This window comes from Clarias gariepinus, chromosome 27, assembly GCF_024256425.1.
Source record: "Clarias gariepinus isolate MV-2021 ecotype Netherlands chromosome 27, CGAR_prim_01v2, whole genome shotgun sequence".
Classification (NCBI taxonomy): domain Eukaryota; kingdom Metazoa; phylum Chordata; class Actinopteri; order Siluriformes; family Clariidae; genus Clarias; species Clarias gariepinus.
The window spans coordinates 8,673,724-8,687,675 of record NC_071126.1 but is presented as its reverse complement, the minus strand read 5'-3'; the positions used below and the strand labels follow the sequence as shown (position 1 = coordinate 8,687,675).

General features: G+C 35.8%; 1 protein-coding gene across 4 annotated transcripts in view; it reads right to left on the bottom strand.

Moving 5' to 3' along the window:
* The window catches only part of atad2b (ATPase family AAA domain containing 2B), a 70,895-nt gene that overhangs the window by 25,382 nt on the left and 31,561 nt on the right, over positions 1-13,952 (bottom strand). For 2 of the 4 annotated variants that reach the window (XM_053488591.1, XM_053488592.1), the window contains exons 21-24: positions 13,259-13,452; positions 12,840-12,999; positions 8,498-8,620; positions 7,589-7,711 (exon numbers count right to left, since the gene is read on the bottom strand). In XM_053488591.1, coding sequence (XP_053344566.1) covers positions 7,589-7,711; positions 8,498-8,620; positions 12,840-12,999; positions 13,259-13,452 — 600 coding nt within the window. Of the gene's footprint in view, positions 1-3,365; positions 3,550-6,997; positions 7,328-7,588; positions 7,712-8,497; positions 8,621-12,839; positions 13,000-13,258; positions 13,453-13,952 lie in introns of those variants that run through there. The other 2 variants (XM_053488593.1, XM_053488594.1) reach the window with 2 other exon arrangements.

The following is a 13,952-nucleotide window of genomic DNA, read 5'->3' as shown; positions in this document are numbered from 1 at the left end:
ACAAAGTGCGAATAGTCAACTGGGAAAAAATGCTTATTCTCACACTATGTACAGTTTCACTAAAAAAGTCAGTTTGGAATAGTTTAAATATTTTGCATTATAGCAAATAGAAAGACTAAATTAATTATATTTTCAAATAAACTGGCTACCTTTTCCTGTAGTGTGTCTAATATGTGGAGACCGCACATGCCACTTAATTTGGATTATATAAAGCAACCATATAGTTACAAAACAAAATACAGTATAGCCTAAGCTGTATGCGCACAAACTTTAAATAGAGTTTAAGGGCAACATTAAAAAAAAAGAATTCAGATCAATAAGAAAAAAAAATAAAGCTAGAAAATTAATTCCAACAACATGGCCCAGTGTGTGTTTGGCTAAAGAAAAAGACGAAAAAAAAAGTAAAAAAATAAAAAAATGAGGTAAGAAGAAGAAAAAAAAAACAGAGTGGGTGGAAAAAGGTCATCCCTGAGTGAGGACACTGTTTGTCACTCTGCCCTGCATCACATAGCAGTGCCACTTAATGAGGCATCTCGATCGATAGATGATTCAGTCCATGCTTCTGGAAATGAAGCGAATCAGTCAAAAGCGGCGCTCACCTCCTGCAGCGAGGCGTACATTAGCATGCCCAGAGGTAATGCATCTCACCAGCATCTGTGCTACTTCTGTTCCACCAGCTCAAAAGAAGTAAAAAAAATCAGCAGGGCATTCAAACTGTGAGTGTATTTATTTGTGTGGGTGTGTAGGGAGGCAGCCAGCGAGTAAAACTCGAGAAATGAGGATTGCGCTGCTGAAAGGCACACTTAAAAAGAATCAGGGCTTTAGCAAAGGGAATCTCAAATGTTTGTTTATAAGCCAAAGATCCCTTCAGCAATTAGTGGTTAGTAAAGAAATGTGCTTTGAGTTTACAGATATTCTAATGCATGTTGCTACATTTTAATAGCCAGCGTCATAGAATTGTTGTTCAAAGAGCTCAAGCAAGCATGTTTTCCTAGGGAAAAAAAAATCATTTAAAAAGAAAAAAAATAAAAAATAAAAATAATGCACCTCCAAAAATAGAATCTACTACTGATTAGAGTTTAAACAGTATTTTAATTAGGAATAAGCTTTCTGCCTGATTAATATCTAGATACCAAGTCATGGATTTTCAGTTCACCACTAATAGAGGGGGGTCACTCTTGACACCTCTACTGCGCCTGGAGTTAAACTTAATGCATCAAATACGTACGTATTTGACTGTGTAATGTAGAGAAATACTGGGAGGAAATGTCAGGTCAAGATCTTGGCCTATAGTTTCACAGGAGTTCTCAGGCCGATTCAAAGTTCAGTTTCAAATGCTTTAACAGTATTAAATAATGATTGAAAATCTCGAATTTACCCAATCATGAAGCAACATTTCTACTTATTTTAAAATAGTTCATATTTATTATTAGTGGCCTTCATAGATATGACAGTTTTTTTTTTATAATTTTTCCAAAAAAAAAATAATAATAAAATAAAATAATTTTAAGGATCTTCCCAAATATTTTGTTTCCATTTTTCTAGCGAGACATTTCTTCACCAAAAAAAAATATATATAAAATAGTTAAATCAATTAATTAATTTATTTATTTATTTGCATCTTTAGAAATCCTTCAGGGTAAAATCTAAATGAAACCCAACTGCTCACATTTTACTTCTTTAAGGTTCACCACTGAGGGATTCTTCGACCATCATTTGGGATCCATTTAGCTTCAGAAGCATGTTTTGCTGAAAGATGTGAAACACATAAGGAGTCCAGGAACAACACAGCATCAGCAGATACACTCATCAACAGAGGTACAGTCTCTCTGTTACATGGAATATTAGAAAAGTGAGGCTGCACAAAATACTCAACAGGAAGTTCTTTTTGAAAGGCATAATTAATTTTTCTATTAAAACTGGAGCTGTGCGACATTTCAAATGTTTACTAAATTAGACATAAATTATTGCTCTTGGTGTGAGCGGTGGCTGGAATATAAAAATAAGTAAAATGAATCAAGAACTGTCTAAAATCTAATCATATCTATCTATCTATTATTTATCATAATTAAATCAACCACTGGTTCACTACTACTGTCAACTGATAGGAAGATAGGTCACTTTCAAAAAAAGGCAGATCTCCGGTTAAGACGAGCCCAACATCTAAGGTATGAAGCCTCTTTGCCAGTGGGTTTGGAGCACTGCTCCTCCATCAGATATATTGCAACCTCTTGGCTGGCTTAGAGACTTTCACTGCTATGCATTCTACACCGGCGTTTGTGCTGAATGACATGACAGACGAGGCATGCTGTCTACAGAGTATATCTTTAATGGACACCATTAGGAGGCCATGAAATTTGGATTAACACCAAGCTGAGATTGTGATTACCTAAAGCCTAGGGAGGGAGAGAGAGAGAGAGAGAGAGGGTGAAAGGGACAGGCAATATGATGCACCTGTGAGTCATTTACTATCCACAAGGAGGGCGAGAGAGAGAGAGAGAGAGAGAGAGAGCAGGAAACAAATACACATAGGGTGGAAAATTTTGAAGTGTAAGAGCTCTGTCTCGAATTAAGTTTAGAAGTTTGTGAGATGTAATTACACCCAGCTGCTAAATCAAAACTCGAAGGGAATACCTCACCTGCGTCACTGGTCAAACTCCACAGATCTAATGATTACAGTCGCAAATCACAAACATATCCTCATTTAAACATCAAACCCTCAATTAAAAGTAAGAAAGTTTGGACATCTGTTTGTACTATTTGAACTGCATTCTAGGAAAATAATAAACGATCGACTGTATAAAGTATTTAGCACAGCCATCTAGATTAAATAGTAAAGAAGCACAGTTAGCAATGAAGTAAACCAGCAGTAACCACAGACCAAAACACACACCACTACCTGATGCAACAAATAATCATGCAGAGAAACAAGCACAAGCCACTAAAGAGAAATGAGAAAGCCACCGAAAGCCCATTAAATAATTATGTGCAGCTCGGAACGAGAAAGTGTCTTGAAGAGGTGGGAAACTTTTTAAAAATACTGTTTCAGCCTTTAAATTTCTGGTTAAAAAAAAAAAAAAAAAAGAGGCAATAATTAAAAAGCGTTCAAACATCTGGCAAAGATCTCAAATTACTAGGAAAAGAATATCTAAAGCTGCATTTGAAATTAAATCTGAGCTTCTGTACTTTACAAGATCTTGCACGAAATATTTTGAGATGGGAAGAAAAGACAAGAAAGTGCACATGTTAGCAGGAGGCATGGGTAGGAAGCATCGAGTTTAATATCCTGGAACAAATGGGGATTTGATGAAAGCTTTACAGCTTAGGTCTCACTGTGTGCTGTGCTTTATCCATCTTGGCTCGTCTGGCGGCCACTGTCTGAAAAATTCACTCTTCCGACAACCCTACTTTACCTAGAGTTAAATGCCTCCATCATATCACAACACAAACAAAGTTTGTGCAAAGAGCTGGTAGAACATCCATAATGGACACTTGGATTTATTTCCCTATTTTCCATTTCCCACCTAAATAATCTCAGTTTACAGAGACCTGCAAAAAAAAAAAAATAAAAAAAAATAAAAAAAAATATGCAGCAGAATAAACCTGTAATGTTTCAATACAGTGCATTTCAAATGAAATGGAATCACATTTTTAAAAAGTCCTTAGTCCATCACTAAACTATTGCCAGTTTAAATGAAAACACCCATAAAATACCCATAAACATAAGGCACAAAAGAAACTACAAGTTCTATTAAAACATTTTATAGCAAAAGGCGTCAGATTTTTATTGCTAAAAACATGACAATCACCTTAAAAACAAAATGATCCCATCTACTGAAACTGCAGTGGGAAAAAAGGTCTGTGTTTTATTAATGCCATAAAAAAAAGGTAGAACTGTCCCATTACTAGTAGGGATGCAGTCACCAGGGACCAGCCGATAGGATCACGAAGTCTAGGTGCTGATTCGTATTTGGATTCTTTTATTATCTAAAATAAATTTTAAAGATCCCAAATTAATAAACAAACTGTGCAAATATTATAGCCTGTCAATGTGTGAATAGTTTAGGGCACACCAACTGTAGGATTAAAAAATCCATTTTGGAGTCAGCGTGGTGATGCACGAATTGTGATACAAAGGAATAACACATAACTGAATAGATTTTTTTTCCTCTAACCCCTACGATCTGTTTTTGTTTGTTCTGATAATGTTCCAACCCCAATACTATGCTTATTTCTGAGATACTACATTAACAATAACTTTATAACAAGCTACAGACAGACGGCCTGATGAGGAAAATTCTTAGCTGGGAAATGCCTCTGAGCTCATAAACATGAAATATATCTATATCTCAACAAACAGGATTTACTATAACTTATACATCTAACCATTCTGTAACCGTGATCAAATTAAGTTTAATTTCTCTGTCGTTAGACTTAAGTCCTAGAAATGTTCAAGCCCACGCACTATTGAGAATCTCAGATTGACAAACACAAAGCCTGAACACACAATGCATAGACATACTTGGGTCAGATTATTATTATTTTTTTTATTCAGATTTTAGAATTTAACTCCCTGCGTTAAAAAAAAAAAACCCTTATTTTAATTGTTTAAAATAATTGCTGCATGTATGGCTTATTAACTGGAACAAAGCTCTAACATGCAGCATTTATTCCACACTTATCATATAAACATTTAAACGATGAAAATGTTCCTGCTTTGTATGTTTAATTTTTTCATAATTTTATGGGGCATAAAAGTTTTTTTTTTTTTTTTTTTTGCCAAACCATGACATGTACCCCCCTTATCAAAACTAAATATTTAGAAAAGTCATTAATCTAAAAATAAATAATAGAATAACATTGAGATAATGAGAGCCTTGTGTGTACTCTGCCTGACAGACTACTGGCTTCGGTCAGTTATGGTAAGTTATGAAAAAATGAGAGCATTATGAAAGTAACTGAAGCATAACTGATGGATTATGATAAATAACTGATGGTAATTACTGTACGAGAGGAATACAGAATATCAAGAACACTAAAGCTAAGTCACATATAGGTAACGTACAGTAATTAGCTATCATAAGAAACGAATGATCCAAGATGTGTTTAGCGTGCATCAACACAGTTTAGGAGGCAAAAAGAATGTATGTGTGAAGCCAAATTCATGCAATAAGCAGTGATCATGAAGAATGAACTATAATCATGCATGATTACAAAGAATCTTTTACTTTATTAAAAGCATATTGCAGTTTGCATCAGTCTAGGAAAGATTCCTAATAGAGTCTTATTAAATCCAGGTTCAAACTGTTGGTTCTGTCATGGAATATTTACGGTTGTTATTCATTTAGGGTAAACTTTACATTTGTGGATTGTTTTACATACATTGTTTTATACATTCCCAAAATCATGAGCACTATGTGCTTCAAAACACAGGCCAAAAGATGTAGCTTTTCCAGTAGGGATACTGTATGGCATAATCTCTGCTGCCAAAAGATGCATTACAGAGACTTATAGAAAAAGCTTCATGGCCAATCCTGTAGTATTTATTACAGCTATCTGTCGTTTTCTCATGTCTTGCTGATGCAAGCCTTCTCTTTTTTTCTTCTAGGAACAAGATGGACTGGTATGGTTTACAGGCTCAGCATGAGGGCCAGTAAATTACAATCTCCAGATGGACATACGCCACCTTGTGGCAGGCAAAGAAACAACTACAGACACATTCACACTATTTGTTTTAAAGAAACTCCCAAGTAGAGAGGCTTAAGCTGACATTATAACTGTAACACAACCTTCCACTATCACTAGAACTAATATTAACAGTGCTTTAAGATTGGGAGATGTGAATTGGTATACTTTGGCACCAATGTTTAACTTTACAGTATAAAAAAAGTGCACGGTCTGGGAAACAAGTGAATAGATTTCAGAAACATTTAAGATGAATGAAAAATTATGTTTAGTTTGCATTTATGCATTTGGCAGACGATCTTATCCAGAGTATTGTAGTTGCTATTGTTGTATGTGGGTTCCTAGCACAACCAAAGGAAAAACCAACCAGAGGCATCTACTGATCTACACTGTTGTATTTAAGCTACTGGCCTTTAATATTAATCTTTCCTTCATGCTCTTTCTTGGGAGTAGCGTCTCATTATAAAGATAAATAAATAAAAATCAACAGCAAAGACTCCTAATTTATCATTCCCACAAAAGATGATTTATTATTGTTTACACCAAAACTGCTGTGTGAACCACAGACGTAGGCCGAAGTTATCAAAAAAGGCAGGTATAATTAAGTATTAGTTCAAGAATGAGGAATTTTCAAGTTAAGACTAACTGAAAATATACACAGATTGTTGGACACTGAACATATAATCTCCTTTTCCACAGTCAATCATCCCATGAGGTCTGAATCTACTAAAAACCAAACGCAGGTGTGAACAATTCACACAAGTGTCTGCTGAGCCACAAGCTTGATGTCAAAATGATGTCAAAATGATCCGTCATAGCTATTTAAAAAAAAAAATAATTCACTGCCAAATTAGAAAGTGATTATGCCAAAAGCCTGGACAACATATTTGCTTGCCCCAGAAAACTACAAAATCAAATAAAAGTAAATGACAAGGAACAAAAAAGGAAAGTGACAAATTGCAAAGAGATGCCAAATGTTTTACGCCAACATACAGCAGGACTACTCTCCAAGTTTTTCTGAGGTCCACTGCAAGGGTAAAAATTATTAATCGATGTCCTGAAGCCCATCTGGCACTATGCAATTACACTATCTGAAATCATCTCCTCAATCTTATGAGCCCCCGCTGGTTGAGAACTGAAAGAATAGTTTAGTTACCCTACAACAACACAATCTACTTTCCACAGAATTACTCAACCTGCTCTTGTTATGCGAGTCCTTTTCACAAAAACACAGCCCTGAATCCCTTCCATCAATGAGCTAAAAAGCAAATCATGCAGTGATGCCTTAAAACCTAACAAGATGTCCCCTTGCTCTGTATTCCTGGATACACTATGTGACTAAATCAAATGCATACCGAGCTTGCTTCTTACACCCTGGTCGCTGTTCTGTCATCCTGTGAGTCTCCTCACGCCTCAGGATAGCTCTGTCCTGGCTGTGTGGAACTGGCTAGTGTGCCACTCTGCTCCACAGGGGAGTCAGTGAGAGTGTGTGTAATGAGGAGGCCATGTGCTGCTGCTCTGAGCAGCTGTGCACTTTTATGGACAGAGTTTTTGTCTGGAGGGTGCCTTTTATAAGGACTGATTAGCCCTCAGCACCAGGGCTGGAGGATGAGCTTCAGCATGGTGCCATCCAGATGGCTAACTGCATAAGAAAAAAACTCTTAAAATCTTGAACCTTTCTGTATGTCCTGAGAAAAACAGTAAGGCTAATGATCACAAGAACAGGATACCATCAACCCTTACAGACCAGTTAAAACTATTCTAAATATTCATATTCATTTTTAATCGCAGGTCACTGAGAATAGTGAGTAGCATTTCAGCATTTTATCTTTTCCCACTAAAGCTAATAGCGTGAAAAAAAAACAAACAAAAAAAAAAACACGTGTGCGTTTTATGTACTCACTGTTGTGCTGCTTCTCCACCACATCAGCCTGCGAGGTGCTGCCAGTGGCCTCGTCTCCCCCAACTGGCCTCCTGCCTGTTACAGATGTCGGAGTGGCAGCTGGCTGCTGTGTCATCTGGAAATCTGGTGGGGATCAAACAGCAGCATTATTTTTACACAAACAACAAGAGAGGAAGGACAACATAAAAACTGCGAGATATAAGCGTGTGGCCTACACAGGTATCTTTACACACAAGTAAGTCAGTAAAGTACTAGTATGCGCTAAAGGGATATAAAGTAACTAAAAAAACATGCCCTTTCTTGACTCTCTCAGGCTGTAATGCTTCTTGACCGATAAAGAGAACTCTACTTACCTTAAAACAACACAGAACTAACAGACTGTAAACTCAAATGAGACTCACCACCTTCACCCTGCAAAACTAATACCTTTAACATCTCCAGTGCACCACATAAAATATTCACCAGCACTGTTCATGAACAATTCACTCTATAGCCTGGAAAAAAAAAAATTCAGCTCTATAGAGTGCAAATAAAAAAAATTAAAGGTGCCTAGAGGAGATTATTAGGCGAGGGTCTTGGTTTGCATTTGGAATTATAAGCGAGAAGACTCTGCATGATTATAGAGAATACCTTACAATTATCATTGTACATTTGGCCCTCAAGGTGCACAGTACATTTCTGTAAATGTTTTCCTGAGTGTAATGAATAATATGGTTATGTTTAAAAAAAAAAAAAAAAAAGAAAAATTAAAAAGACTTAAGAAAAAATTTATGAAAAAGCAAAATTTTTATGAACTGCGTGGTGAAACAACTTCGATAACACATGAGCTACTGAAAAACATTTAGCTATAATGTTTAAATGTGAGAAAGTACAGTCAAACAAACGACTGTTCTAGCTAAGGTAACTCACCCCTTTTCCTTCGAGACTCTTTAATCTCCTCACACATGCGGTCGAACTCTGGGTCTAGCTCAGACGCAATCATTGCATGAGCCGCGTCCTTCAGACTGCAAGCCCTATGCCGTATTATCTTATCTGTGGAGGAAAACATTGAACGTGCCATTAGTCCTTAACTACAAACAGGACCAGAAACAGAATGGAAGCAATACTACATCCATTAAACACAAGGTTTTTACCATCTTTCTAAAAGCAACTCACATAATCTGCTTTAGGGCATTAACCATCTCTGAGGTGAAAAAAAAATTAGAACCCTAAAAGGATGTACAATCGCTGTCAAGAGTTTAATAGTACCCTCGAATTAAGACATTCAGATTATTATCGCCAGTGACTTAAGAGATGTTCAATCCTCTATGTTATCCAATTCTAACATTAAATAAACATTAAAGGTCCCAAATTTTACTATTTCTTTAACAAGTTAATGTAGGTCCAGAAAACAGCCAAGCTTAGCAAATCTGGGCAGAAATGAGCAGCCAGCCAAGGGAGGGTACTAAAGCACAATAGACAGAATCTAACTGGCTTGTTTTAGAAAAATTAATACAAATATAAAAATTTAAACAGGATAAAAAAAAATGTATACAGAAGACTGAAAAGATTTTGCATAACATGGAACATTTAAGCTCTTCTTCTCTGGTAATATATAACACTATCAGATCTATTGTACGCTATATGCCTTACAAATATACCTGAGATTAATCATAGTCAGGAGATCAGGAAGTGTAAGGGCCTTTCAATAAATAAGATCCGGATAAATCAGTAATATGTTCAACATTAAGCCAGAAATAAAAGACTGTTCATACGTGTACACGTTATAGTATGAATAGATCACAAGTTCTAGCAATTGAATTATGTCATTTAGGTGTAATCTTTAATGGATGATAAAGTTATCTGAAGAGTGTAGTTCATATCTTAATTTGCTGTTTGTACTTGATTAGGGGCAAAAATGCTTGGGTTAATGCTATTAGCCAAGGTGTAGATATTGATGTCTGCCCAGGTAGACTGTCCTAACTTCCTGTTTTACCTTGAGCAGTGCCATACTGTAGGTCAATATATCAGCGGTGTTATGAGAGGAGTTTTTAGTTCTGTTCAAGACAATCACTTAAAATGTTAAAATGTCTAAGACCGTTATAGTAAATTTAGCATTTTGGCAAGATAGATTTTGACCTCTAAATTAAATAGCAATACTGGCTAATTGCCCTAACACAGTCTTCCGTTTCATTTTAAGAGTCAGCTATCTGCAAGCATTTATCTAAATGTGTGGAGAATTATTATTTTAATAACAACGACAAGTCTAACTTCTATCCTAGGCAACGCTACATAAAGCCATGATAAAGAAAATGGTATAAACACGTGTTATACAACCCCAATGTCATGTTTTCTCACAATAAATAAAAAAATTTAATCTTTCCTTGCCAGTTCTTTTTCCAAGATGAAAAAAGGCAGATTCACCTTAAATGAAGGCAAACTGTATGAACCGCATAAATTATGATGATTGAAGCACACTTTTAAAAATGCACTAAGCTGCCTTTTATTTAATATTAACAGTTAAATATCTGTACGAGTCAATGAATAAATATTCAATTAATACAGCTGTCTGTGGCGCACATGCCTGTTTGTGGATGTAATATACTGTAGTGCATTAATGAACAGAAAAATTAAATGAACAGTCTGAATGCCAGCTCAGCATGCTCTGACATCTGTGAAAATATAAATCTAATTTCCAATCTCTCTGTAACTTAGATAAAACAAAATTTGCATGATGCAGGAATGCAGGGACAAACTGATAATTATAATGTATACATATTTATACCCACAAACTTAAAAAAAAATTATTCTGTATTTTCAGCTGCCTTGGGACAAGACCATTGTTAAACACTATATAAGTAAATGTTATTGATTTTAATTGAAATTAATTGAAACGAATTAACTGTTAACTGCAAAGCTTAACCAGATATTTGTTTATAAAATCTAAATTTCCTAAAGCAAACTCATTATTTTAAACTTTGAAAGCATTTTAACTAATTCCTAACTTGGTCAATTGTATAATTTGTATTTGACTGTCCAAGGATTTCCAAACTAAGCCTAGTTGAAATATTCTAGGTTAATGGCAGAAACACCATTTGCTGTAAACTAAATGATAATATTTGAAAATGAAATTGAGAAGACAAGAGCACTCTGAATAGAGAAGTAATGCTGACAAAAGAAATAACTGCGCCCATGTTCAATTTCCTTGGTCCAAAAAGCACCCAAAGGCTTTTTGGCACCAACGTTAAAGCAGCCATTTGCATTTTGCATTGTCCTTTTCGTTGCTACTTTTATGGAGGGTGCATTTAAATAAATGAACCACGCTGTCCTGCTAAATAGAAAGGCATGATTTATTCATGATTGCAGCCTGCATTTACCTAAGCACCTTTAGTCTGCCACAAATTAATCCTGAAAACAGACTTGAGCAACAAAAAAATGACAATATTTAATTCCATGGGAAAAAAATTGCATGGTTGTAATTAAATCGATTTGATTCTGTTACGAACAACTGTGCTTTAGTTGTAAACTGGCAGGTGTAACAGTCACTGCACTCCATACAGTAAATTATTCATAGGGCGACATATGAATGTGTACAACGGATACACATTTCATATAAACAATTGCGTGCTGGTTTTTACATAAAAGAGACCCTCTTTATTGGTGACAACTTGCACAAAAAGCACTCTTGCCCATGTAAACATGTTGACTCATTACCACACCGTGATACTTAAAAATTAAACAAAACAATCCTCAATTCATAGAGGTTTAGAACTTTTTCTTTTCCTTTTTAAATGTGCAGTTTTTAAATATGGTTAAAAATTTATTGGATTTAAATTCATAATGAAACTTTAAATGAGCTTTACTGGCCAAAACTAAATGTTTACCATCTTTTTTTTTTTAACTGTTATTTTATAGTAAATATTTAGGATAAAACATTATGCTATTAATAGTTAATTGCATTTATTTATCTAAAAAATGTCTTCGATTATTTCTACTATTTGTTTTTCTTTCTCCATTAAATTAACTAGGGAACTATGCAACCTTAAATGTATGTGAACAATTGTGACTACATCGTCCGTAATTGAAAAGACTTTTCCCACATTCCCGGACTTTTTGCTAACACACACCGAATTGTGCTAAATTCATATTCTCAATAGCTCGTTTGCTCAACTGTGATGTCACGTGCCTTATACCACAAAAGTTACAGCCCAATTAGAATTGTACATGCCTGTCTCTGGTGTGTGCGCGTATGCTTTTGTGACTGTGTAAGACATTTATCTTATTATTATTTTTTTTTTAATAATATTAACTAACGCATGCAATGGTTAAGTGTATACTTGCTGCTAGACACAAAAATAGAAGACGCGTGTATACAGAAGGACACGGAAAGAATCAAAGAGAGACATCAGAAACAGATAATCAGAATGCACCCCTCCTCTAGACTCTGACTGGCTGGAACTGAGCAAGCAAGCATTGTGATTTTAAGTGCATGCTAATATTGGAACAAGAGATGAGATGAGTGATCGAGTTGGGTGACTGAATCAGTCGCTAAACTCTGGCCTGGTTGGTGAATTAATAGTGTTTTGTGTTACACTGTGCGAGTGTGGCCAACGAGTACAAAAAAAACAGACAAACATGCGAAGGTAGCGTCATCTGAATGCAGGAAAATACATGCAAGTGAATCACCGTCATTTAGAAATGAAATCACGGGTATGTAGGAATTTGAGATCATGACTGTGCAGCCCTACTCACCGACTGTTACAAATTACCTACAGCACCTCACAATAGGATATGAATTGTCAAAAACGTACTCATTAGTACCCACCAGTGTTGGGTGTAACATGTTACAAAGTAACGCATTAGAGTACTTGGATTACTCGTTACATCAAAAAAGTAATCCAACGCATCAGATCCGTTACTTTTTCAAAAATGTAATCCGTTATTCAGACAATTCATGAAATCCGTGAGCCAGACAGCAGTCATTCCCAATCTGTTAGTGTTTGTGTGAGAAAGTCTTCCTACAAGCCACGCCCCCAATAACCCACCCCCATCTTTTATTCCTGCTGTTATGCCCCAATCTTACCTATGGGGTTTGACTATGTGAGGACCAACGCGTGGAAATTACTGTAACTATTTACTTTTATCAGAAAGTAACGCTGTAATGTAACTGATTACATTTTAATGACGGTAATTATGTAATGTAATTAGTTCATTTAAAAAGTAACGTTCCCCAACACTGGTACACCCCTAAATGTTTCCTTTCTATCCTTACCTCCTGGATCTTTGTCTGGATTGTACTCCAACGCATTACTGCAGATGAGGTCAATGTCCTTCAGAAAGTCTTTCGCAGCTGTGTACTTGAGAGTGTCAATCTTTGTCATGACGGTGGACAAATCCATGGGCTCTCTGATGACCTCGAGATAATCCGATACCTTCAGGAGAAAAAAATGGAATTAAATACGATGCCTGCCAATCACTGTCACAATTATCAACCTGTATTTGACTTGTATACTGCCCATTTCATAAGAGCGTCATCACTACTCTAGTACGAGTTTGGTCAAAGTCATAACAGTAATTAATCGAGAAGACTCTACACCCCTCAGTCTAAAATGTTTAATTTGTCCTGAACTGTTTTAAGAAACACTGGAAGAGTAATTGTTACAGATTTTTTTTTAAAATTGTTCAGCCCACCTCCTCAATATCTACAGGCTTGCTGAAGATGTGGAAGCGCTTGTCGGTGGCCAGCCGCCTGGTGACATCCCTGAGAAAGAGGCGGAGCTCGCGCAGGGTGTTCTCCTCCTGCTCCTCAAGTCGCTTCTGCTCCTCTGGAGAGAGCTGCCGAGGGCCAGGGTCTTCCACCAAAGGCAGCACCTCAAGATCACACACTGAAAACACATACACACAGACACAATGTAATTTCATTTTAAAGAAATCAGAACATTTTAATAACACATCAAAGAAACACAGAAAATGAGTCACAAGTTACGAATCTAAATGCTATATTTTGGAAACGCCATTAAAATGCCTGAAACCATTCAATCTTTGGCGGTAAAGAGAGTTTAATAGTTAGAATTCTTATGGTCCTAACCAGAATACAGGATATTTTTTCACTTTAATACAATTTGAATTTGCTCATTTCAATTGATAAAAAAAAACCCTACCTGGAAAAAATAAATAAATAAATAAAAAATCAAGCTAAACCCATTTTCAGACTTTTCATAGGTTTTAAAGTATGGAATACATCAAGAATGAGATTGCTACAATGCATTCAACTTGAAAATAAAAATACTATTTATTTTCACACTTTATTAACAGTACTGAGAGTAAAACATATCTATCTCTTCTGGTATATCGCTTAAGCCCTTAACTGCTGATGCAACAAACT